Source organism: Chlamydomonas reinhardtii, chromosome 6, assembly GCF_000002595.2.
Source record: "Chlamydomonas reinhardtii strain CC-503 cw92 mt+ chromosome 6, whole genome shotgun sequence".
NCBI lineage: Eukaryota > Viridiplantae > Chlorophyta > Chlorophyceae > Chlamydomonadales > Chlamydomonadaceae > Chlamydomonas > Chlamydomonas reinhardtii.
Window position 1 is genome coordinate 7,576,386 of NC_057009.1, and position 21,856 is coordinate 7,598,241.

General features: G+C 62.0%; 5 protein-coding genes across 5 annotated transcripts; 4 read left to right on the forward strand and 1 right to left on the reverse strand.

Annotated features, from left to right (window-relative positions):
• Window positions 1-24: 24 nt before the first annotated feature.
• Window positions 25-1,421, forward strand: CHLRE_06g300933v5 (uncharacterized protein). Its single transcript, XM_043063597.1, has 2 exons — window positions 25-229; window positions 333-1,421. Exon 2 carries the CDS (start codon window positions 495-497, stop codon window positions 708-710), a length of 216 nt encoding a protein of 71 aa, XP_042924303.1. The 5' UTR covers window positions 25-229; window positions 333-494; the 3' UTR covers window positions 711-1,421.
• A 310-nt stretch (window positions 1,422-1,731) lies between these two features.
• On the reverse strand, window positions 1,732-4,594 carry CHLRE_06g300966v5 (uncharacterized protein). The gene is made up of 2 exons (XM_043063598.1): window positions 2,978-4,594; window positions 1,732-2,166 (listed from the first exon to the last, which is right to left on the reverse strand). Exon 1 carries the CDS (start codon window positions 3,845-3,847, stop codon window positions 3,479-3,481), a length of 369 nt encoding a protein of 122 aa, XP_042924304.1. The 5' UTR covers window positions 3,848-4,594; the 3' UTR covers window positions 1,732-2,166; window positions 2,978-3,478.
• A 160-nt stretch (window positions 4,595-4,754) lies between these two features.
• Window positions 4,755-11,117, forward strand: CHLRE_06g301000v5 (uncharacterized protein). The gene is made up of 9 exons (XM_043063599.1): window positions 4,755-5,593; window positions 5,779-6,757; window positions 6,942-7,092; window positions 7,280-7,826; window positions 7,990-8,056; window positions 8,258-8,318; window positions 8,486-8,552; window positions 8,723-8,796; window positions 9,037-11,117. Exons 1-9 carry the CDS (start codon window positions 4,933-4,935, stop codon window positions 9,214-9,216), a joined length of 2,787 nt encoding a protein of 928 aa, XP_042924305.1. The 5' UTR covers window positions 4,755-4,932; the 3' UTR covers window positions 9,217-11,117.
• Window positions 11,118-12,284: 1,167 nt separating this feature from the next.
• Window positions 12,285-16,166, forward strand: CHLRE_06g301050v5 (uncharacterized protein). Its single transcript, XM_001691378.2, has 3 exons — window positions 12,285-12,631; window positions 13,288-14,294; window positions 14,540-16,166. Exons 2-3 carry the CDS (start codon window positions 13,288-13,290, stop codon window positions 15,201-15,203), a joined length of 1,671 nt encoding a protein of 556 aa, XP_001691430.2. The 5' UTR covers window positions 12,285-12,631; the 3' UTR covers window positions 15,204-16,166.
• A 218-nt stretch (window positions 16,167-16,384) lies between these two features.
• CHLRE_06g301100v5 (uncharacterized protein) lies at window positions 16,385-21,855 on the forward strand. Its single transcript, XM_001691377.3, has 5 exons — window positions 16,385-16,738; window positions 16,902-17,671; window positions 17,917-17,982; window positions 18,234-19,379; window positions 19,591-21,855. Exons 2-5 carry the CDS (start codon window positions 16,904-16,906, stop codon window positions 19,957-19,959), a joined length of 2,349 nt encoding a protein of 782 aa, XP_001691429.1. The 5' UTR covers window positions 16,385-16,738; window positions 16,902-16,903; the 3' UTR covers window positions 19,960-21,855.
• Window position 21,856: the final 1 nt, after the last annotated feature.

Consider the following 21,856-nt stretch of genomic DNA (forward strand, 5'->3'; position numbering starts at 1 on the left):
GCTCAGCTCTGTGTGCAAGGTCTTGAAGTCGGTGTGCAAGGTCTTGAAGTCCCGACTTCAAGACCTTGCACACAGAGCTGAGCACCCTTGGTTTCGTGCCCATAAGACAAACAGCAAACGGTCACGTACAATATTGGAACGACGAGTTCAAGGCGACCTTTTCTGACCACAATCACAAGAGCATCTCTGTGCACGACGCCTTGGCAAGCGCTCGGCGAGAGCTACGACGGTAAGAAGTTGGAGTAGAAACAGCCGCTGCCTCTGCGGGGTAACTTGCAGCATAGCTGCGTTGCCGAGTGCTTGGGCTCGTTTTTCTTTTTCGTCCCAAACAGGAAGGGAGGACTCTGAGGGCCGCCATGTCCCAGGGATCGCACAGCAGCCAGTCGTCGCTGGACGAGCTGCGCGGCAAACTCTTTCCCGTGTGCGTGCGCAAGCACCGGGACGGGCGTGTTAGCGCTGTCTTCCCTCAGTTTTCTTTTGGTATTGGTGCCGGCATGACGGAGGCCGAGGCGCTTCAGGACGCTGAGGAGATACTGGCGCTGGGCCTGGAGAGCCTGGTGGAGCAAGGGGAGGACATCCCGGCTCCACTGGAGACAGGCCCCGCCAAGGTGCTGATGCGTGAATGGAACCTGCCCGGCGTGGATGTTGAGGAGTCGTGGGCGATGGTCCAGGTCAAGCCTGAGCACCTGCTGGCGGAAGTGCCCAGCTAGCGTGGTCCCTGGGTGCATGGGGCAGGTTCCCCTTACGCCTTGGTGGTAGGGCGACGTCTGGAGGGGCGCTGTCAGGGGGCCGCTGATCCCCGGGCATCAAGTATTGTAGATGGCAGGCGTGCTAGAAAGCATACCAACGCACGTACACATGCATCGGCCCCACAACTACCGCAATGCTCGTCCGGATGCTTGGAGCTGGAGGATTGAGAGAGGCGCTGCCCGATCAGCGCCACTGGTTTAGGTGATTTGTGCTGCGCATGGTCGCTTGGTAGTGCACGTCGGGAACATGCCTGTGCCTGGACGCTTGCGTACTGGCTGGTGTGCTCTTGTGTCCGTGCGCATGCCAGCTGTGCGGTGCTTGTTTTGGGTGATGAGGGAACGGCGGGGGCGACAGTGGACTTACCAAGACGCTGGAATTCGCAGACCCATACCCTATTGACCGCCAGCTCTACCCGCACTTCAAGATGCGCGCGGGGACGTGGCAGCAGAGCGAGTCAGGGCGCGACCGATCAGTACAGTGTGCGCTGGGGCCCGAACTTCCGCGCCGTGAGAAGGAATCAAGTGTCCTTTATTTTGGCCATTACTTCAGTGACGATATCGCAAATATTCATGTCACTATGAACGGATGAGGTTTCGGCTGAGTTTTGGCTGGGTTTGTGCTGAGTTTCCTCCAAGTTTGTGCTGAGTTTCCTTTAAGTTTCTGTGCCTCGATCCTTTCGCCCCACAGCGCGCCGCCGCCCCCGCCGCGCCAGTTTCAGTGCAGCCCCGTTTGAGTCCCCATGTGCGGCACACTTGCAGCCTCTCCTTATCCCACAGTTTTGCTTTGGGTTTGGAATTAACTACCCCCCACCTCACCGGTCAGCTGCAGCCGCGTGTCAGCTCTGATGCAGCTTGATCGTACGTAGGAATTCTGACGCGCCGCACTGGTGCACAGCAGGGGAGGGAGCCTCCCCTGGGTGCACAGCGTGCACCGCACGCGGCCATGCCCTCACCTGGCTCAATCACATCCCATCACACTCACACGAAGCTCCCCTTACACCCTCGGCGCGGCACGGGTTGGCTGGCGCCCCCGCTGCGCCGGTCACCGCAGTCACATGTGCCCCGTGTGCAGCCCAGATGTCGCTGATGGGAAAAGCGCAGCCCCATGCATCCCATCTAAATTGACACGCAGCTCACACGAGGCTTTCCAAACGGCTCCGCGCGCAGCTACCAGCTCCCACTCGCGCAACCGCCGACTAGCGCCAATGACTCCTGTGCTGTGCCGTACACCCGTGCGCTCCTGTGGCATCGCAGTCGGCTTCCCGCGCAACTGTCAGCTCCCACCCGTACAGCTACCCAACTCGCGCCAACGACCCGTGTTCATGCCCCTGGCTCGGCAGCTTCCCAGCCGGCCCGCCGTACAACTGCCAGCTCCCACTCGCCGCAGCTACCGACACCCAACCGAAGTCCTGTGCGGCTGAGGGGTCTTGGGGGTGCCGTACACGAGTTAGTTGGGAGTTAGTCGGAGCTGTCCTAGAACATACATTATACTATTTTTTTGCGGCAGGGGGGGTCGGTCGGTCGGTCGGTCGGTCGGGAGGTCTAGTGGCATGGCCGCATGGGGTCCGAAAAGTTTGTTCCTTACCTCGCGGCGTGGGTACGGCGTGCCCCCGCTTGTCGGGCTGTCCCTTCAATTGTAATCCGCATCTTACCTCCCCCCCTGACTGAAGTCTGAGTATGGACGGACAGGGGCAATCCTGGGGGGCTCCGAAAATTTCATTCTCCAGTGGCGGGGCCGTATTCCTAGTCACACACATCCTAGTCCGCTCCAAACGTGTACAGTGACACTCCCGGTAGCAGGTGTCGGGGTGCCAACGAAACCTGGCGATGGAGCCACAAAGGCCGAATTGGCGAATCCCGGACTTCTGAATGGCTCTACTGTCAACATGACTTCGACAAGGCAGTGCAGCGCAGTGTCATTGTGGGCCCCTCTTTTTCTCAAGGCAAGAAGACGCGGTCCTTGGGAGTGCGGAGCGCTGTGCGCTCCCCTGCTGCGCTCTGCGTCCGTCGCGCTTCTGTGGAGTGTGGACCCCGACGACATCACGGCATGATAACATGCCATGGCAAGCTTGACAGAGTGAGCTCCCAACAATTTTAATGTGCATGTCAGTGGGCGCGGGGCGCCTGGCACTGGCACGTGCGGCCCGCGTCGATGTGGCCCCGGCCGTGGCCCCGGCATCTGCAGGCGCCGGGAGTTTAGCCATCACACTCGGGACTATGTATCTCACCGCAGGCGCACGACCAAGCGCAGGCACGCACGCAACAATACACAGCAAGCCGGGTCACGGGCCTTACGCAAGCCGGGGCACACAGGCAGCAGCTAACCGGCCGCCACACACGCGCACTGGACCAAGCGGCCGAGCTCTCGGACTGCACAACAAAGCAGACCAGCTCCCATACGGAACCACGCCGCTGCAAACTGTTTGCCGTCTGCTTGGGGTATGGGCTTCAGCTGCACCCTACGGGACCTCGCCAACCTGCCTAAACCCTGTCCCATCGCACACCCATACGGGAACCACGCCGGCGCGCAACCAAACACAGGCACACACGCACCAACACGCCGCAAACCCGGGTCAGCATACTAGCCGCGTCCGTAGCAGCTCCGCGTCCGCGCATGCCGCGACCTCGAGCAGCTGCGGCACCAGGCCCCATGGGCACAAGCGAGGGCCACCGTCCGCCACACAGTCTCGCTCCCGGGCGCTGACGTCACCATGGAGGGAACTCAAGGCTCAGGACACGCCCAGTGCCACGACAGCATGCATACTGCGTACGGTACTGGTCACGCGCCTCCACAGCGCCTGCTGCAGGACCGCCTCGGAGGTAAGGCTCGGACTGGGGGCCTCATCTCGGTCAGCCAGCAAGGCCGTGACGTGCCGCCGCGGACAAGATGGTCCCGTAGCCGTGCTCGCCACCACCCCCATCGGGGCCTGAGCCCACCCCTGCTGCCGCGCAAGCGCAGCCGCCGGGCTTGCCGCCACCACCGCCAGACGGGCCTCCTGCAGCCAGAGAGCCGTTCGCACGCCCAGCAGCGCCGCCAGCCGCTCAAGCCGGCGAAGGCGACGGCCGAGGCCATACGAGGAAGGTGGATGGGATGACATGTCTGGGAGATGAGGTAGTTTCGAGCCCTTGGACCTCAGACATTGCATCAACATGCCGTGGGCGCAGCCCACCGTCCCCTGGAGATGGAGAGCCACCTTGCTTGTCTAGGCCCTTGTTGCCTTTCCACCAGGGGTGCTTTCCACCTGTATCTAGGAGGACAGGAGTCGTCTCTGCACAGTGCCGCCGGACGCGCCAACACACTGACAACGAGCATACAGAATGTTGACAACAACAGGAAACACCTGGCCAACAAGGCAGCGTCCCTGGTGCATCGGCTCCAGGTCAGGCCAGTACCTTGTGCCTTGTGTCATGTTCCTTCGAGTGGGGGGTTACGGCAGCTTGAGGGCGGGGGCCGTCAGTATCCTTCCCGGTCCCCCTCAACCTCAGCCACTATATGCGCACCCAGTCCTGCTTGACATCAACGCCGGAATACTATGTGCACGCTGACTTCAGCTTCACATGCGCCCTTGACCCTCATGTCCTCGACCGACAGTTGTCAATCCGCAGGCGCAACCCCGAAGATGTCAGCTGTCAGAGGTACAACGGGAGTGCGAACAGGGGTGTGAACCCCTTACGACGACACCGCTTTGTGCTTGTGGTGAACTGGCGTCAGAACAGGGTCTCAGGGCGAGGGAACTATGCACAGCGCTGGCCATATGCGGCCCTGCAGGCTGCGTTTTGATGGAGGTGAAGTGAAGGTGAACTGGCCCGGCTCTCTTTGAACTCAAGTGCTGCGATGTGGTGAATCTCATCAGCTCTCTTCTATCCCGGTTACTGATACGTGGGCGAAAGCTCTGGCGTGCACTAGGCTCGTGGTGAGATGGCGGTTGGCGACGAGCCGCAGAGTTTGGAGGTCTGTTGAATGCCCGTCACCAAGTATTCAATTTGCGATACTTCCTTAACATAGAATACTTCCACACAACGACGCCATTGCAGCTTGCCAGTAGTGGTTCCGCGCTCGATGGAAGCTTGCCCCTGTTCCTGCCTTAACGCCTCCGACAATAGCCGCTAGCACCTTGATGCCTGCAGCTTCAACTACATAAGCCTGTATCGACGTTTCTCGTGGAACGTCCGTCATCTCCTTATGCCGGGCGGCAAGCTTCGCGCTCTCTGGCGGAAATGGAGAGACCGTCCAGAATATAGGGAGCAAGAGCTGTTGAGCCAGCCTGCGAGCCCAGCAGTTGGTAGTAAACCGGAAACGATTCCGATTCCGAGCTCGCAGGCTGCGCGCAGCTATGGCAATAAGCACGCCGACAAAACATGCGGCTTCGACGACTCGTTGCCAGCGCCCGCGGAGGCAACGCGAGGCTTGGGCGTCGGCGGCAGCACCCAAGAAGCGCGACCACCGCTGGCTGCGTCCCTGTCGGCTGGTGTACCAAGCTGCCAGCCCCGGCAGGCCACCAACTCCGGCGACGACGCCTGCCGTCAGGGCCCCGCCGGGGCCGCCCCGCACCGCGCCTCCTCCTTGGGTGCGCTCCCGCCCTGTCACCTGCTGGTACCTGCCCGGTACACCGGAAGCGCGCGGCGCTCTAGCTGTTGCGCACCCGTGCTACCCTCCAGCACGCTGGAGGGAGAGATTAGCACCCAAACCAGCGTGGAGTCCTATGACCGTGCTCTCGTCCTGGGGGAGGCGGTGTCGCCAGAGTTTGGCACGCCGGGCTGGGAGCGCGCGCTAACACAGCAGATCGCGGCCTGCACCGGTCTGTCAACGACTGCAAGCAGCCGGCGCGCGAGCGAGTCCGCAGGTGAGTGGCATGCCTGTTGGGCTGTAGCCTCAAGAAGGGATGTGCGGCTTGGGGGTGATGCCGTAGTAGGTTTGCCGCGGGAGCCAATGATGGGGTTGAGCGGGGAGGCCATCCGCGCAAGGACTCATCGCAAGTCGCCTGACGCATTGCCTGTGTTCGCGTTTGCGTTGCATCCCTACCACCAGGTTTTTTGCCCATAATGTCGACGTCCGTGCTCCTGTCGGGGGGCAATGCCTTGCCGTCGACGCATGCGGCGGCGTCGACGGGGCCGCTGGCCTACCCGCCGCCGCTGCCGCCTTCCGGCGGGCAGTTTGCCAGCATCAGCAGCGTCAGCCCCGCGCGCGCGCCCTCGCAGCAACCCATCGCACGAGCGCAGCCCCCGCTGCATCCATCAGGACAGCAGCAGCAGCAGCAGCAGCTACTGCTGCTGAAGAGCATGCAGCGGGGCTCCGTGCAGCAGTCGGCGCCGCAGCCGCGGGCGCCGCGCCGCGTGTCTGCCACCACCGCGCCGGGCACGGACACACCGGTCGAGGCCCAGCCTCAGTCGGAGCTGTCCTTCGGGCGGGCGGTGCAGGGCGTCGTCGCGCCGCCACCGCCCGCTTGCACGCCACGCATCGACGGGGCCGCTGACATGCTTGCTGACTATGATGACGACGTCGACTACCTGCTTCAGCAGGAGCCGCCGCGCTACCCGCCGCAGCAGGACCGCGCACGCAATTGCCGGCGCAGCAGCTGCGACCAATCGATGTTTTTGGACGCGGTGCCAGCACCCGCACCCGCATCACCAGTCGGCGGCAGCCGCGGCGTTGGCGCGTCTGCCAGCGTGCCGCTACCGGCGCCGCTGTCTTTGTCGCCGGCGCCCCCGGTCCACCTGCAGCAGTTCCGCCGGCACTCCTCGACCTCCGTGCCGCAGCCGGCCTCACTGCTGTCTGGAGGCCGGTCATCCGGGAGCTCCGTCTACCCCAGCTCCACGCTGCCGCCGCTGCCGCAGTCGCACTCGCTGGCGCTGCCGCCTACGCCCCAGTCGCTGTCCGTGCGGGTTTGCAACCCGTACGCAGCACAGCAGCAGGCGCCGCTGCCGGGCTTCGGTCAGGTGGTGCTGCCGCAGCAGCTGCTGCACAAGGCCGCGGAGCACGGCGCCAACCTGCACATCGACCTGCGGAGGTGGGCTTGCGGGGTCGTGAGGGAGTGTTCGTGCGGGGTTGGGTGGGGTGGGTGCTACAGCGTCGGGGCGAGCGCCCGCGGCACTTTTGGACAGTCTCTGCGTCGCAAAGAAGAGCAGGACACATATGACCTTTTGCGGTATCTTGCCATTCCTACCGTATGTTTACATTCTGTGTCCGCGCAGGGATGTGACTGTTGATGGGAACCGCGCTCTGGGCAGCGGCCAGTTTGGCACGGTGTTTGCGGGCACCTACCGCGGCGCGCCAGTGGCGGTGAAATCGTTGCGGCCGCTGATGCAGGGCTGCACCATTGACGACCTGGAGGTGTTTGTGCAGGTGCGGATAGGAAAGGAAGAAAGTAACGGCAGCTCGCGCCGCTCGCGCCGCTGCGGTGGTATGCGGCCCGTAGTATGCAGGCAGGACTGCCCCTGCGCGGCCCTCCGTCAGTAGCACACCTTACTCGCCCACGCCTTGCCCCACCCAACTCGGCCTGTTGCTGCCTGTTACTGCCGCCGCCCCACAGGAGGTGACTGTGCTGTGCACGCTGCGGCACCCCAGCATTGTGCAGCTGCTGGGTGCGTGCCTGCAGCCGCCCGACATATGTCTGGTGGAGGAGCTGTGCGCCACCTCGCTGGACGCCGTACTCCACCGCCGCGACACCGTGCGCGACCCCGCAGCAGCCACCTACGCCCCCGCCCCCACCCCCGCCACCACCACCACCGCCGCTGCGGGCGGGCACAAGAACGGCAGTGTCACCGGCTCTGTGGCAGCGGGTGGTGCTGGGGGCGCGTCCCCGTTCGGGGTTTTGGCCGCGGCCTTCCCGGAGGCGTTGGCTGGGCTGGAGGGAGCGTCTGCCGGCGGCGCCAGCGGTCGCCCGTCGCCTTCGCACAGCAGGCCTTCGCCCGTTGCGGCGGGGACGGCGGCAGCAGGCGCTGCACCTGTGCCTGTGGCGCAGCCGCCTGCACGCGGCTCGCCGCTTCCGCTGTTTCGTGTCCTGGAGATTGCGCTGGACGTGGCGCTGGGTATGCAGTACCTGCACAGCCGCGCGCCGGCGGTCGTGCACCGCGATTGTGAGCCTGCGTGGGACCTCGGGAACCGTAGTTTGCTGAGTGGCAGCAAGTCAGGCATAACCGGTGCTTAAATACTTTGCGTGTGTGATCTGGTGAGCGGTCTGCGTACCTCCTGAGCCCACCTGCCGCTCTGCGCTCCTCTTCGCTCGCCCTGGCTGCGCAGTGAAGCCCTCCAACATCCTGCTTGACGCCGAGGGCCGCGCCAAGATCGGCGACTTCGGCCTGGCCAGGTGAGCGGTGCGCAACAGCACTTCACGCGCCTTTTTGAAACATCCAGGATCTAGCTCTCTCGGCCCTACGGGTTCCTTGGGCGTGATACCTTGCTTGGCGGGGCTCGCCTGCTCGTTTTAGTACTGTCTGCAGTGCCCGTGCGCTTTCACCTGTCGGCATTGCCACTGGTGACGGATGCTGTGACTTGCTGCGCCGCGCAGGCTCGCATACAACGCGTACATTGACACGGCGCGACCGGAGACCGGCAGCATGGCATACATGGTGCGTATTATATGACGTCCATGCACATGCACTGTTGCACTTGAGCATGCACAGAGCGTGTGCACGCAGTGCATGTCATGCCTACCTTCACCTTGCACAGCATGATGTGTGCGTTTCTGGCCTTCTATATGCCTGTCTGCCTGACTATCTACCGCCTGCCCCTCCAGGCCCCCGAGTGCTGGGACCCCGTCCTGGGGGGTGGTCTAACTGACAAGATGGACATTTTCAGCTATGGTGAGAAGGATTGTTTTGGCGTTCACACCATTTCGTACGCTGCGATTTTTGTTCATGCCTCAACATTCTTGTGTACTTGTCAAGCCTTGCACCTGTTTGTTGATCCGCTTGCTGCACGTGCCGTGTTCATGTCTGTTGAAGTGGTCGATGCGGGCTCTTGTGCATTGCAGGTGTGGTGCTGTGGGAGCTGTGCACTGGCGAGCGGCCGTGGGCGCATTGCCGGACGACGGATTTTGTCAGCAAGGTGCGGTGGGCGCTGCCCTGTGCACCCGAGCGCACAGGCGAGCCTGCTGGCTTTCCACACGCTGCCTGCCGTCGGACATCCATAACGACGCGCCTGATGTACCACGGTGCCAGCCTACAACCGCGTTTCTTTTGAACCAATTATGGCTGTAACCGTCCTGGCCACCAGCACCCGCACCTCCGCACGGTGCCTGCCGCACACGCGTGTTGAGCAACATGCGCACTTGCACACGCCACGCAGGTGGTCTCTCGTGGCGCGCGCCTGCCGGTGCCCACCAACGACAACGCCTGCCCCTACGCGCTGCGCTGCCTCATCTCCTCCTGCACCGAGGAGCGGCCCTCGGAGCGGCCGGCCGTCGCACACATTGTGGCGGAGCTGCAGCGTATGCTCAAGTACACCCGGCGCACCGCCGACTGCTAGCTGCCAGGCAGGGCTCGGCTGGTGAGCTGGTGAGCTGGCGGGCGGCTCTCGTGTGGGTGGTGGCTGGCGCGACCGCACTGCAGGGCGGGCGCCCGCGTCGTGCACAAGAGGAGTTGGGTCGTGCACCCCTGCCAGCTTGGCCGCGAGCACCCTGGCCAGTCATGGCACGCAGTGGCTGCATATGCAGCAGCAGGGAACGGAAGCGGCGAGTAGCCGTATGGAGCAGCAGTGCTGCTGCTTGTTCACAGGCATGGCACAGCGGACGGCGCCTGCTGCGGCACATGGCCGCGGCACATGGTGCTGGTGGCGTGTTATGCTCATCTACGTGACCACCGCTAGCCGCAGCCATTGTGAGTTTGCTGGCCAGCGCTCCCGCGTATATTAACTGGGACACCGTACTTCTTTTCTGGATGGGCTAAATTCGGAATAAAAAAAAGGCCGCAGTTGCGTGCGCATGCATCGAGGCCGACGAGCTCGTGATTTCAAGGATGCACTGCCAAATGCAAATGGTTAGGAGGAGGCGGGCGATGCATAGGCGCCCGCTGGTTGTGTAGCATACGTGCTGCAGATCGGCACATTGCCATATATAGTTGGGGGCTTCGGCATGAATCTCTGCCGCTGCTGTGCGTTCGATTTACATGCTGGGCTCAAGAGGGATAGCGGAGTGTGAGACGCGCGGTTGGGGTTTTGGAGGCTGGGTGGCTGGGCGCCTCGGCCAACCGGGGCTCCTGTATTTTGCCAAGGGCATGTCCCGCATTAGTACGCGCACCTGCTAAATAGTACGCATCGGCATTGAGCATCACAAACAAGCAGAGTAGGGTCGGGTTGAGGTCTGTAGGGTTTGGTGACGTACCAGGGACACGCGTGCCACGGTGTTGCAGGATTCAAGTACCATGAGTATTTGTGGCCAGCGGCCGTCTGTGGGTCCCCAGGCGTTCTTGGTGCTGCAATGCAGCACACGTGCACGTACATTCAGAGCATCTGGGCGCGCAGGAGCTAAGCGTGGAAACGCTATCGACAGAAGTTGAATGACTGCCTCTTATAAACAACGTGATCTGTCGTGCAGACAGGCGAACTAAGCAGAATCCGTATGGTCGGTGGGGCTTTGCGTGCCTTGCTCTGGGGGCATTCCGGCAACCCCCCGGCCGCTTGAACCAATAAGCATTGCGTCCAAGAAGGGCATTGCAGCTTTGGATGCGCTTGCAACCTGTATTGTGGTGCGGAATGTGAGGGTTTGGTTGGTACCGCCGCGCACGGGGATGCTGTGTCAGTCTGCAGACTGCAGGACTGGAATGGGTGGCTTCAGCGCTTGGCTAGCAAGTGTCACGCTCCCTGAGGTACCGGTACCTGATTCATCTGCGTTGACCTTAACGTTGCACGAGGGTGTAAAACACGAGGATGTAAAGCACGGGTGTACGCGGTCGAGTGCATCGTCGCCAGTTACAGCGAGGGTGGAGCGCGGTGATGCGAGTGCTATGTGCTATGACTGTAGGAATGACCAGGCTAGGGCCGTACCCCTTGGGTAAGGTGCGGTTTGATGTGCAGTTGAGGATGGCGGTAGATAGACTTGTTGCGCCTCAGAGGTGAAGCAGTTTAAGCCACTCGTTTACTGTGTTGACAAGTAGTTGGGCATGGGAACAGCTTGCCGGAAGAAGTAAACAGTGTGGAGGCAGTGGATTTAGGGTATAGGGGCCGAGCTCTTTTGCTGAGGAGTGAATCAACCAGGCCACGTTGCCTGATTGTGCATGGCCACCGTGATGCACTGCTGCAAGGCAGCAACATTCGACTGTTGTAGGGTGTAATCAGTGACCAGGGCAGGTTGACTTGGAGTCTTGTGATACCGGAAGCCACCAATAGGCGGTACCGGAAGCCACCAGTGATTAGTGTACGTGGTACGGGCTCGCTTTCGGACACAACCACTCGAGGTACCCGGTTGTTAGAAAGGCATCTGCATCAGGGGAGGGCATCACCTGTTCCGCACTGCCTTCGCTGGACACAATGGACTGTATGCACCTGGTAGCAAGCAGGGTGCCCTGTTGGGCTATGGCCTATGGCGGAGGATGGTGGTACACTGGTACCGGGGCCCAACGGTGATGCGCATTTTCGGGGAGCGGCAAGCTTAGGTCCTCGGGCGAGAAAGATTGGGCATCTCCCGGGGTGCATTCTCGCCGCGTGGGGCAGCATACGGTCCCCGAAATCTCGCCAACTTCCTAACGTACGGAAGAAACTAGGCATGTTTGGGCCCCTGGATGCCGTGGGCGAGAACGAGGCTCTCGCCAGCGGCGCTGGCCTACCCCTGGAAGATGCAAGCCCTGGTGATGCGAGCCTGCCGGCGCCACCATCAATTCCGTGCCTGCCGGATGGTGATACGATGGGACAGGGTAAGGTGCAGGTTGCGGCGTATTCCTAGACCCCTACAACCAGTTTGCGATGGCACGGCAAGACCGACAGATCACACGGCTGGTGTAGCGCCGGAGTTACTGTATCGAGACATCGCTGAGATGCTGGCAGGCTGGTAGTTTGCTGACGCGCGTTCCTCACGCTCCGGGCGCCCGGCCGAAGCTAGCTGCCGAAACAGATCCCCAAAGTCCCAAACCCGTGGTCTAAGCCGAACCCAAGCCCCACCTCGCCGCAGCGGCCTGCTGGCGCGGTCGCTTCGGTACCTGGCCTTTCGGCCGGCGGGCTGCGCATGTGTGTGTGCGTGGGCGTGTATGTGTGTGTGCGCGTGTGTGTGGGTGCGGGTGTGGGCGTGTGTGTGTGTGCGTGTGCGTGTGCGTGCGTGTTTAGTGCGTGCGCGTGCGTGCGCGTGCGTGCGTGGGCGCGTGCCTGTGTGGGCGCTTCTGGGCCTGCTGTGTGGCTGCTGTGTCATTTTTAACGCGCGTGCCTCTGTGCCTCCGGGGAGCTCTTGGTGAGCCCGGACTCCCGTAACCGTGCGCATCACACACCGACCAGGCAGCTGCTACAGACCGTGCCAGTTTCACTCGCCAGCTGTGCCCGCCGTCCCCGCCTCTCCTGACAGCTAACCGCCTCCTGTGCCTCACATTTCATATTTGCCTGCAGTGTTCACACTCCAGCGCCAGCTCGAGAGCCAGCTCCAGCGTGCGACGCCAGCAAACTTTTTCGCGAACCCGCATTCGGTCCTTAGGTCGCGCGGTGCAGCCTTATCCCGAACTTCAGCCTCGACATTCCCAATCCAACCCGCGCTTCCTCACACTCCGGTTGTGTTTGTCTCGCACTCGCATTCGATTCGCCCGCCACTCATCCGTACATTCGGGCTCCCTTTTCTGCCTTGCCGCGCCCTGTTTTCGCCCCTGCTTGTCATACTGTCGCCCGGCCATTGCTTTGCTGCATACTGTTGCATTTTCTCTATGTTGCATTTGGTGCTCATCCGTGGACGCTGGTCATCTTCCTGCAGGTGCGGTGCGGCTCTGCATCGCGAGCGAGTGTGGCGTTGTGGTGTGTCTGTGTGGTGCTATCGCCTGGCCGGGCGCCCGGAGCGTGAGGAATGCGCATCAGCAAACTTCCAGCCAGCCAGCAACTTGTCGGTACAGCAACTCCGGCGTTCGACCAGCCATGCACTCCTGCTCTGCCGCTGCAAACTGTTTGCTGTCTGCTTGGGGTACGGGCGTCAGCTGCACCCTAAGGGACCTCGCCAACCTGCCTGAACCCTGTCCCATCACACACCCAAGCCCCACCCGAGGAAACGGCAGCGCCCAAGGCCTACAGCCCCCACGGCGAAACCAAACCTCGGCTCGCCACACACAGGCAGCCGCGGCCCCAACAGGGCCGCGCCCCGGCCGCGCATAGCCAGCCGCCCAGCGCCACACGGAGCCGTTACTGCCGTTGCCAAAGCACCTCTTGAAGCCTCAGCGTCAGGATCACGAACGGCACACCGCCAAGCGGCATGCGTTGGTCGCGTCCGGCGCCCGGCCCCCGGCGCAGGGACAACTGCGATCACTGGTGCCGTAGGGGGCCGGGCGGGCTGGGTGTGTGGGTGTGTGGGTGCGTGGGTGTGGGCGGGTGGGGTGGGTGGCTGATGGGGTTGCGGGGTTCCTTTCCGTGCCGCCGCAGATGGCCAGCGACGGTCAACATTTCGGCTGCCCGTTAGGTGCCATAGTGCAGTCTTACGCCATTTACAGCTCAGACATATTCAACCCAATGTTTGGTTTACTGGTAAACTTCTACCGGTTCTGCAGAAAGAAGACCGAGCGAAAGATTACCATAGCGTTGCTAGGCCTGGATAATGCAGGCAAGACTACTCTGCTAAATTCAATACAGGGCGAGGTCGACAGGGACACGACGCCCACTTTCGGCTTCAACAGCACCACGTTGAATGAGGGCAAGTACAAGATTGAAGTTTTCGACCTAGGTGGTGGCAAAAACATTCGCGGCGTGTGGAAGAAATACCTCGCCGAAGTCCACGCCATCGTCTATGTGGTCGACGCCGCGGACCCTGGCCGCTTCGAGGAGTCCAAAATGACCATGGCGGAGGTGCTTGAAAATCAATTTATGCGGGACAAGCCCATCTGCATCTTCGCCAACAAGCAGGACCTGCCCACCGCGGCCCCGGCTGCCGAGGTGGTGAAGGGGCTTGGGCTAGCAACCTGCCGCAACAGCCACAACGTGTTCCCCTGCACGGCCAAGATGCCTGCGGGTCAGGACGTTGACCACCGCCTGCGTGATGGCCTTAAATGGCTGGTGGGCACCGTTGACCGGGAGTTTGGGAGGCTGGACCCTCGCGTGCAAACGGAGGCGGAGGAGGTGCGGCAGGAGGAGGCCCGCAAGAAGAAGGAGCGCGAGGAGCGCCTGCGCAAGCAGCGCGAGGAGCGTTTACGGCAGCAAAAGGAGGAGGAGGAGCGGGCGCGGGAGGTGGAGAAGGAGAACGAATTGCACGATGGCAAGGCGCCGTCGCTGCTGGCAGCAGGTGGCGGTGTGGTCGGAGCCGCGGCGGCGGGCGTCAACGGGGTGATGGTGGATGAGCAGCAGGAGCTGCGGCCGCCTGGACAGCACCAGGAGGCCCCTGAGGCATTGGGCCTACATAACGGGCTGGCGCTGGGACTGCCGCACACGATCGAGAGGTGAGGACAGGAGGTGCGTTTGCGTTCGAAACGAGGGCACAGCTGGCATCCCGGTTTTGTGATGAGTCTTCATGCACAGTCAACGTATTGGGGGCGCGGAAGGTGTGGGTAGTGCGTGTAGTTGCACGCTAGCAGTGAGCTCGAACCAGGCGGGACGGCGGGCTCGCGGCGTGGGCTCGCGGGCAGCTTATGCTACACCATGTTGACATCTCCACGCTATGTGTGTTACCGTTCCTTCTCTGCAGCCCGGGCAAGTTCCCGCCTCCCCCGCGGAGACCTCTGGAGGCGCATCCGGCGTCCGACCTACGGCTAGTGGCGCCAGACCAGGGCGTGTCATCAGCCAGCGGAGGCCCTGGGCTTGGCGCTATGCCATCGGGCAGCCACGGCGGCGGCGGAGTGCCTCCACAGCCCGCGTCTTTGCCGCACGTGCGTGCCGCGCTGCCGCCTCTACCACCCTCGGCCCCACAGCCATCAGACGCGGGCGTAGGAAGTTCTGGCTCCGCGTCACGGCATCCAGGAGCGCACTCATCATCAGCAGCAGCACCACCAAACGTGGCTAGCGGCGCTGCAGCGGAGGACGGGCCCGAGCCGGACGCGGCCGGTACAGCTGCCGGAGAGGCGGGATCCGGGTCGGTATTTGCTCCGCGCCCTGCGTCCGCGGGCGGGGGCGGCCCTGGCAGCCGCGGCTCGGGTTCGGGCATGACGCCGGATGCTCGTGAGCTCGGGAGTGGTGGCGTGGAGAGCGGCGAGGGCACGCCGGCGCGCCTGCGGGCGGGCGCGCAGCAAGCCAGTGATGGAGGGCACGGCAACAGCAAGGGCAGCTTCAGTTTGGTGCACACCAGCAACAAGGTCGTCCCGGTGGCTCCGGATCTGCGAGCAGGCATCCCGGGAGCCCCCAATGACGCATAGTCGGTGCCACACCTGAACGCTACTACTTTGCTGGTTTTGCATGGCCCCGACATCCTTGCTGCGGGTGCGGTATGACAGCATGCAGCATTTTATCTGCGGTGTTGGGGCGCAGCGGCCAGAGAGCATGTTTTGGTGCGGGTGGTTGCGGTGTCAGTGAAAGTGATGTCGGTCTTGCGCCGGTATTGGTACCCAACATGGAATGGTGTCACCTGACCACTGGCCGGCTGTGCCCAGGGGTGGCTGTGCTTTTATTCATGATGCTCTGCATAATGTTCGGGTGTGGGGCCTTCGTCGTTGCAAGTTGTGTTTGGACAAAGCTGCACGGTGGGGCTCGGAGCATATTTTTGGGCTGAGCCCCCTGAGCGAAGCGATCCAGGGGGGGCGAAGCCCCCCAGGATTGCCCCTGTCCGTGCCTGCCTGCCTGCCTGCGTTGACAAAAAGTGCCAAACTGGTGCAAACCGCGAGCGCCACGTATTATAAATTGCTATTCCCTATTGTAGAAAAATAGGCGGCAGGGAAAACTATCGGAACCTTCGGCCTCAGACGGAGGACGTGGCGTGGCGGCACAGCCCACTTTTCCCTTGCAAGGGAGAGCCACCTTCTCTTGTCAGTAATCGGGCAACGCTATGCCCTTGATGCCACCTGTGAATGAGCATGAGGTCAGTGAATGCACTCTGGTACAAGACCAACGGAGTCATGGGCTGGGAGATTGTTGTCCTTATACAGTTACTTCCTTACCCCGACGAGTGCACCCTGCGGTGTGTGGAACGCAACACGAAGACGCCCAGGCAGGCCACGGGTTTGACCGCCACCCACACATGCATGCGTTACCTCCCTTTTGGAGTCCAGCGATTAACTGTGCGAGACTCAAGAGATTGACCTTCAGCCAAGCTTCGGCCTGTCAGTGCCTTGTCACGGGACTGGCGTGGGATCACCTGTTCCGAGCTGTAAGCAGCGCACAAGCTGCTCACTCAAACGTCTACATCCTCCTTTCGCTAGAATGTCTAGAGCGACCAGGAGCGATGACACAAAGAAACCGAGCCACGGGCCGCGAAGCGCCGCACGAGCGCGAAGTGAAGCCAGCCCGCGAGGGTGAGCAGGCCCGCATTCCAAGAGCATGGTGGCTGCAATGCATAGCTACGCTGATTCATTAAGCAATTGTTCGCAGCCGAGGTAAGAAACGAGAAACCGGGCAATACTGCCAATACATACGGAGGCGATGAAATCTCCTGTCATAGCTCTTGGCGCTGTGCACGCGTTTCCATATTAAACCGAAGCGTGTGGCCACGGCGGCTTTGTGGGCCAGGAGAAGCGAATAGCAAGAGCAAATCGGATCGCCACGGCAATATAGCAAAGTGCCCCCTTCCACCGTCTGCCACGCTATAACATTGAAGCTAGCCCCAACGTGATTCCCTCGCAACAACACAGTGCGGTTTCATTTTTCAGAAGGGCATCACGCAGCTTTCCCGTTACCTCGGCTGTGAGCGGTCTAAGTAAACGCGTAGGGTGTGGAAGCAGTGGAGGGTACGTGCAAGGTAGGTCGGTTCAGAACAAAGACCACGCCGGCAGGGTGAATGGTCCGAAGAATGTTGCTGCACGTTTGCTGCCCGTTCATCAGTGTCTATGCGTTGACATGACGGGTTACCGTATGGTTTCCACACATTTCTGTTACGGAAACTGCTGCGCTCCGACGCGCAGGGATGCTGGCGCTCACTCAGCAGCCGCAGTCATCGCAGCAACAGCAGAACTCCCAGCAGCAACAGCAGCAGCAGCAGCAACAGGCCCAGCCGCAGACCGGTCTGCTCCGCGAGGGCGGGGCGGAACCGGCGCATCCTAACTCCGGGGCAGGCGCATCGCATGTCGCGGACGCTGTCGACGGAGCTCAGCTCTTACTACAGCAAATGCTCCTAGCTAGCGGGGATGTGGACGGCGCAAGCGGTTCCGCTGGCGCGCAGGGGCAGGGCGACCTGGGCATGGGCCTGGACCTGGCGACGCAGCAGCAGCAACCTTCCGTCATGCAGCAGCTCGCCAGCCTGCCTACACAGGCCCTGGTGCAGCAATCTACGGACCCGCTTCAACTCAGCGGCCTGATAAATTTCACCTTCAGCCAGTCTCCAAACTCTTTATTTGTGCTCAACACGCAGCTGGACTCATCGGGTTCCACGCCGGTTTCAACGCTGACGCAGGCGCTGCGCGTGGTCCTGGCAGCACGGAAAATAAATACGCAGGCCGTGGCGCGCTTTGACCTCGGCTTCGTTCCGTTTCTAGTTTCGGACGCAGCGGAGGGTATTGGGCTGCTGGTGTACAAATGCTCACTGCAGCAGGAGGGCGCGAGAGGGTCGGTACTGAAAATCGACAGCAGCAGCAACCCGCTGGTGGCGGGTATTTCGCTCTTCAACATGCTGCAGTCAGGGGGGCAGATGCTGGAGGTCATCTTCACGGCGGAGGCGTCCAAGGTGGCGCTACAGGTGGGCCGGCGTGGGGGCGTGCCTGTCCGAAGGCTGTCCAGGCGGGTGTCGAGAGTGTTTGCCGTGGGTGCTTGCCTTGGACTTGCATTCTGAGCTCGGACACTGCCAGATTTGTGCGACACGATAAGGGGGTTCGGTACTGTGGAGCTCAAACCATGTGTAACTTTTGAACCCAATATATGTAGCTGGCGTGAGTTTCTCTGTGGCATGCCTGTGACCTGTGCCCATTCATCTCCCCCATGCAGGCGCTGAGCATCATGCGCATTAACCTGGCAAACAATGGCCGCGATGTCCTGCTGCTGCTCTCCACGGTGCGTACGACAACATCACGCCCGTGGCAGTGATGGGGGAGGCGAAGGGCGGGATCGACGCAGTTCGGGCCAGCAGGCTCTGGGCTGGCATTGTTGTGTAAAAAAATGAACACGGTGGCGCAACCGGAAACCAGCAGCGCGTTCCCTTGTGCGCACAAATCCTCTGCAAAATTACACCCCTGTCGCTAATGTGTCCCCCCTTGACGGCGATATGCCCGTCCAACCGCCTCCCCCTACCGCCTTCCCCGCAGGTCGACTACACGGCGGACGCCTCGGGCCCCAAGAACTACTTCCTGCTAAAGCTGACGCCCATCACGCCGCCGCTGCCGTGCTTCCAGCACCAGATCGAGGCCAACAAGGCGGCGGCGGCCTCGGGCTCCTACATGTCTGCGGAGGCGGCCGGCATGCAAGGCATGGGCATGGGTATGCCGGGGCTGGCGCGGCCGATGCAGATGCACGGCGGCCCCGGGCTGGGGCCGCCGGTGCTGTCGCCGGCGCTGGGCCCAGTGCCGGGTGGGGGCGGCCTGGGCGGCATGAAGGGGGGCGGGCTGGGCGTGGGTGTGGGCGTGGGGCCCATGCAGCAGTACATGCCCATGAGCGCCGGCGGCGGCATGAACATGGGCATGGCTGCGGCGGCGGCGGCCGCCGCCGGCGCCAGCTCTGCCAAGCAGCAGCGCGCTCGCAAGGCGGACTACGTGATCGTGACGGAGGACACGGCAATCAAGAACGCGGCGGGTGCCATTGCCAAGGTGCTTGGGCGCGTGTCCAACCAGGGCCAGTGCTGCCCGGTGTACACGGAAAAGAAGACTGAGTCCTTCACCACCGTCATCAGCGTGGCGGTCAAGGCCATTGCAGTAGCGCGCGGCTATGTGTGCAACGAGGGCATGGGCAACGAGGTTGGCTTCCAGCCCTACCTCCGGCACTTGGACCGGCGGCTGGATCTGCTGGACCTACACAACTTCCTGGCGCCCGAGAAGCAGCACCAGCTGCAGCAGCAGCAGCACCAGCACCAGCAGCAGATGCTGTCGGCTGCCGCGGCGGCGGGGCTGGGCTACGGCCAGCCGCACCTGGGCATGTCGGGGCTGGGCGCGGCAGGGCTGCTGGGCGCGGCGGGAAAAGGGCACATGGGGCTGGGCGGCGCTGGCATGCAGCAGCAGATGGGCCTGGGCATGGGCGCGTATGGCGGAGCAGCGGGCATGCTGGGCGGCGGAGGCGGAGGCATGGGCGGGGCCATGGGCGGCGGCGGCATGCTGCCGGCCAAGTACACCAGCCCCATGGACTCGTTCGAGCTGCTGGACGAGGACGCGCTGAGCGACGAGCGCTGCGAGCTGGCGTTCGACGTGTTCAAGGTGCCGCAGCTGCACGAGCTGCAGGATGCAGGCAACCTACCGGTCAAGGTGCGGTCCTGCCGGTTGTGTTGAGAAATGAAGGGCATGGGGCGCGAGGCCAGGGCATTGATCGTGCGCTCACGTGGGGTCGAGGAGAGCAAGGTTGTGATTGTTAGCCATCGGATGGTTTGTCTGCAGGCCAGGTGTTATAGTAGTGCAGACACCGTCTGCAATACCGATATCTGCCTGACCATTATTCGCATCGCCTTTCTCTACACAGGTGACGGCGCACAGCCGCCCCAACGTGGTGTCCAACATCATCTCCAAGCTGGTCACGGAGCGCAGCGGCGCGGTCCTCATCACCGCCGGCGGCAAGGCCATGCACGTGGCCATGACTGCCGTGGTGTCGGCGCGCGCACGGCTCAAGGCCAAGGGCGTCGACATCATTCTGCTGCCCAAGTTCGTGACGGTTGACACCACCAGCACGCTGGGCTGGGAGTCGGTGTTCCTGCGCTTCACCATCGTGCGCTGGGCGCCGCTGCCGCCCAACCAAATGGCGGGCATGGGCGGCATGCCGGCGATGCACGCAGACGCAATGATGGCGGCGGCGGTGGCGGGCGGCCGCTACCTGCTTCCGCAGCTGGGCTGAAGGCCGCAGCCAGGCTGGAATTCCCAGCCGCAGCAATGGGCTGACCCACGGCATTGTGGAGCGCCGGGATGTGCTGGTAATGCCGGGCATTGGGCAACGGCGGGCTTTATGGATACTGTGCGCTGATTCTAATTTGTTAGAGGCGGGGCTGGCGGGCTAAGTGTGCATATGTGTTTCCTGTGTCGCATGCTTGCTTGCCTGACTACCGGCGTTGCTGGCGCGTGGTCGAGTGTGGGTATGGTTCACGGTTGCAGTGTATGCGCGGTTGGCGCTTTTGTAGGTCGGTGGGTGGTCTAGGTCTTGTTTGGCAGCAACGGCAGCAATACAGCGCGTGTCGCGCGCGGTGTGCACGCCGGGCAGGCACCGGGTCACGGCACGGCTGGGTAAGCTTGCGCTCGTGTCCGCGGGTTCCGATGCTTTTGTTTGGCAATGCGGTCTTTCCTGGTGCATGTCAAGTGATGGGCGGTGATTGATTTATCATGCACGCGCTTTTTCACAATACTTGAGGTTTCTTCGCTCGGGTTGGGGATCTGCGGCAAGCACAGCCCTGGTCCGCAGCGCACAGAATGTGTGTGGCTTGTAGTGTTAGGCAGCTGTCTCATAAGTCATAACACATGAAGGATGTTACGCACATGCATGCGGCATTTTAGCGCGCGTTCCAGGCGCTATGCGGCTAAGAGAGCCCCGTGCACTGCTGTCATTTATGGATGGATCAGGGAGGCGGTCATGTGTTTTCAGGGAAGTGAGACTTTCGAATGCAGGGTATGCGACATTGCCACACGAGCACAGCAGCTGAGCTAACACCAGTTCCGCTACATTGGGTGTACCGCAAAGGACATGCACAGGGCGATGGACAGGCATCCGTTTTCGTTAGGGTGGTGGGTTGTCGGGGGTATGCTTTCTGGGTGGGTTAACTGCGCATCATGCGTTGGGGAGAGTCCGCTGAATGGTGGAGCTTAAGGCTCGAGAGGCCCAGCAATGGCTCATAATTACTTGGTAAAGGGACGAGTGCATTACAATCACAGATGCTCCTCAATAAGTCAATGCTGTGTGTCTGATGCCTCCCGGAGTGGATGATGGGAGAGACGAAAGGATCCCCGCCCTCCGTGACACTGCTGAAATATGTTGTCGCCATTGCGTGGTGTGGAGGGTGGCGCAGAGCTAGTGGACGGCCCTGCGCATGGGATGAGCAGGGGGCGCATGTTAAGGCGATGGCGAAAGCGTTACTTGTGCGTGGCGTAATGTCTTTGTGATCAGTCAGTACGAGGGCTCGAGCCATCGTAGTTTATCGTGCCATTGAGAGGAGCTGCAGGCAGCGCACCCCAGGGTGAGATCCCCAAAGCAGAACTAGCTGACCTGCGGCGTCCACCGTCCGTATCTGTGCTGTTCATAGCCCGAAGACCGCTTGGGGTACCGTATGTCCAGGGCTGGGGGCAGGCCAATACAAGTGGAGGGACAAGTGCCGGGCCTTCGGATATCTATTTATGATGACCTCTACGTTTCAGAATGGGGATTGATGGCGGCAGTGGGAATTCACTGCTGGTGGACCAGCGAGCCCATGCCAGCGCAGACACAACAACGGGTTTGTAAGACGTGGTTCTTGGCTCCTAGCCACATGGGCGGCCAGTAGGGGTTGTGCAAGCAGAGGCTGGGCCTTTAAATCATTGTGTGGTGTGCAGGTGGATCAGGAGTGGCCTTACTAGGTGGACCGGGGAGTGTCCAAGTGTCCAGGATTAACTCCACGTATGCCTTGCGGGTTGGTCGGGCTGAACTGGCCAAGACCATGTCCAGTATGTAGGGATACGGCGAGGGCAATCGATTGAGGAGCAGCACTGGCGCATGACGCCAGGCGGCGTCTGTCTAATGACGCTGATGAGATTGTAACCGCCATGCCCGT

What these genes read in the sequence shown, in the direction of transcription:
- CHLRE_06g300933v5 (XM_043063597.1), top strand. Translation starts at nt 495, where the DNA reads ATGACGGAGGCCGAGGCGCTTCAGGACGCTGAGGAGATACTGGCGCTG.
- CHLRE_06g300966v5 (XM_043063598.1), bottom strand. Translation starts at nt 3,847, where the DNA reads ATGTCATCCCATCCACCTTCCTCGTATGGCCTCGGCCGTCGCCTTCGC.
- CHLRE_06g301000v5 (XM_043063599.1), top strand. Translation starts at nt 4,933, where the DNA reads ATGCCGGGCGGCAAGCTTCGCGCTCTCTGGCGGAAATGGAGAGACCGT. An exon ending in ACCTGGAGGTGTTTGTGCAG is followed by an intron (nt 7,093 to 7,279) that starts GTGCGGATAGGA and finishes GCCGCCCCACAG; the next exon opens with GAGGTGACTGTGCTGTGCAC. An exon ending in GGCGGTCGTGCACCGCGATT is followed by an intron (nt 7,827 to 7,989) that starts GTGAGCCTGCGT and finishes CTGGCTGCGCAG; the next exon opens with TGAAGCCCTCCAACATCCTG.
- CHLRE_06g301050v5 (XM_001691378.2), top strand. Translation starts at nt 13,288, where the DNA reads ATGGCCAGCGACGGTCAACATTTCGGCTGCCCGTTAGGTGCCATAGTG. An exon ending in CTGCCGCACACGATCGAGAG is followed by an intron (nt 14,295 to 14,539) that starts GTGAGGACAGGA and finishes CCTTCTCTGCAG; the next exon opens with CCCGGGCAAGTTCCCGCCTC.
- CHLRE_06g301100v5 (XM_001691377.3), top strand. Translation starts at nt 16,904, where the DNA reads ATGCTGGCGCTCACTCAGCAGCCGCAGTCATCGCAGCAACAGCAGAAC. An exon ending in CGTCCAAGGTGGCGCTACAG is followed by an intron (nt 17,672 to 17,916) that starts GTGGGCCGGCGT and finishes TCCCCCATGCAG; the next exon opens with GCGCTGAGCATCATGCGCAT. An exon ending in TCCTGCTGCTGCTCTCCACG is followed by an intron (nt 17,983 to 18,233) that starts GTGCGTACGACA and finishes CCTTCCCCGCAG; the next exon opens with GTCGACTACACGGCGGACGC.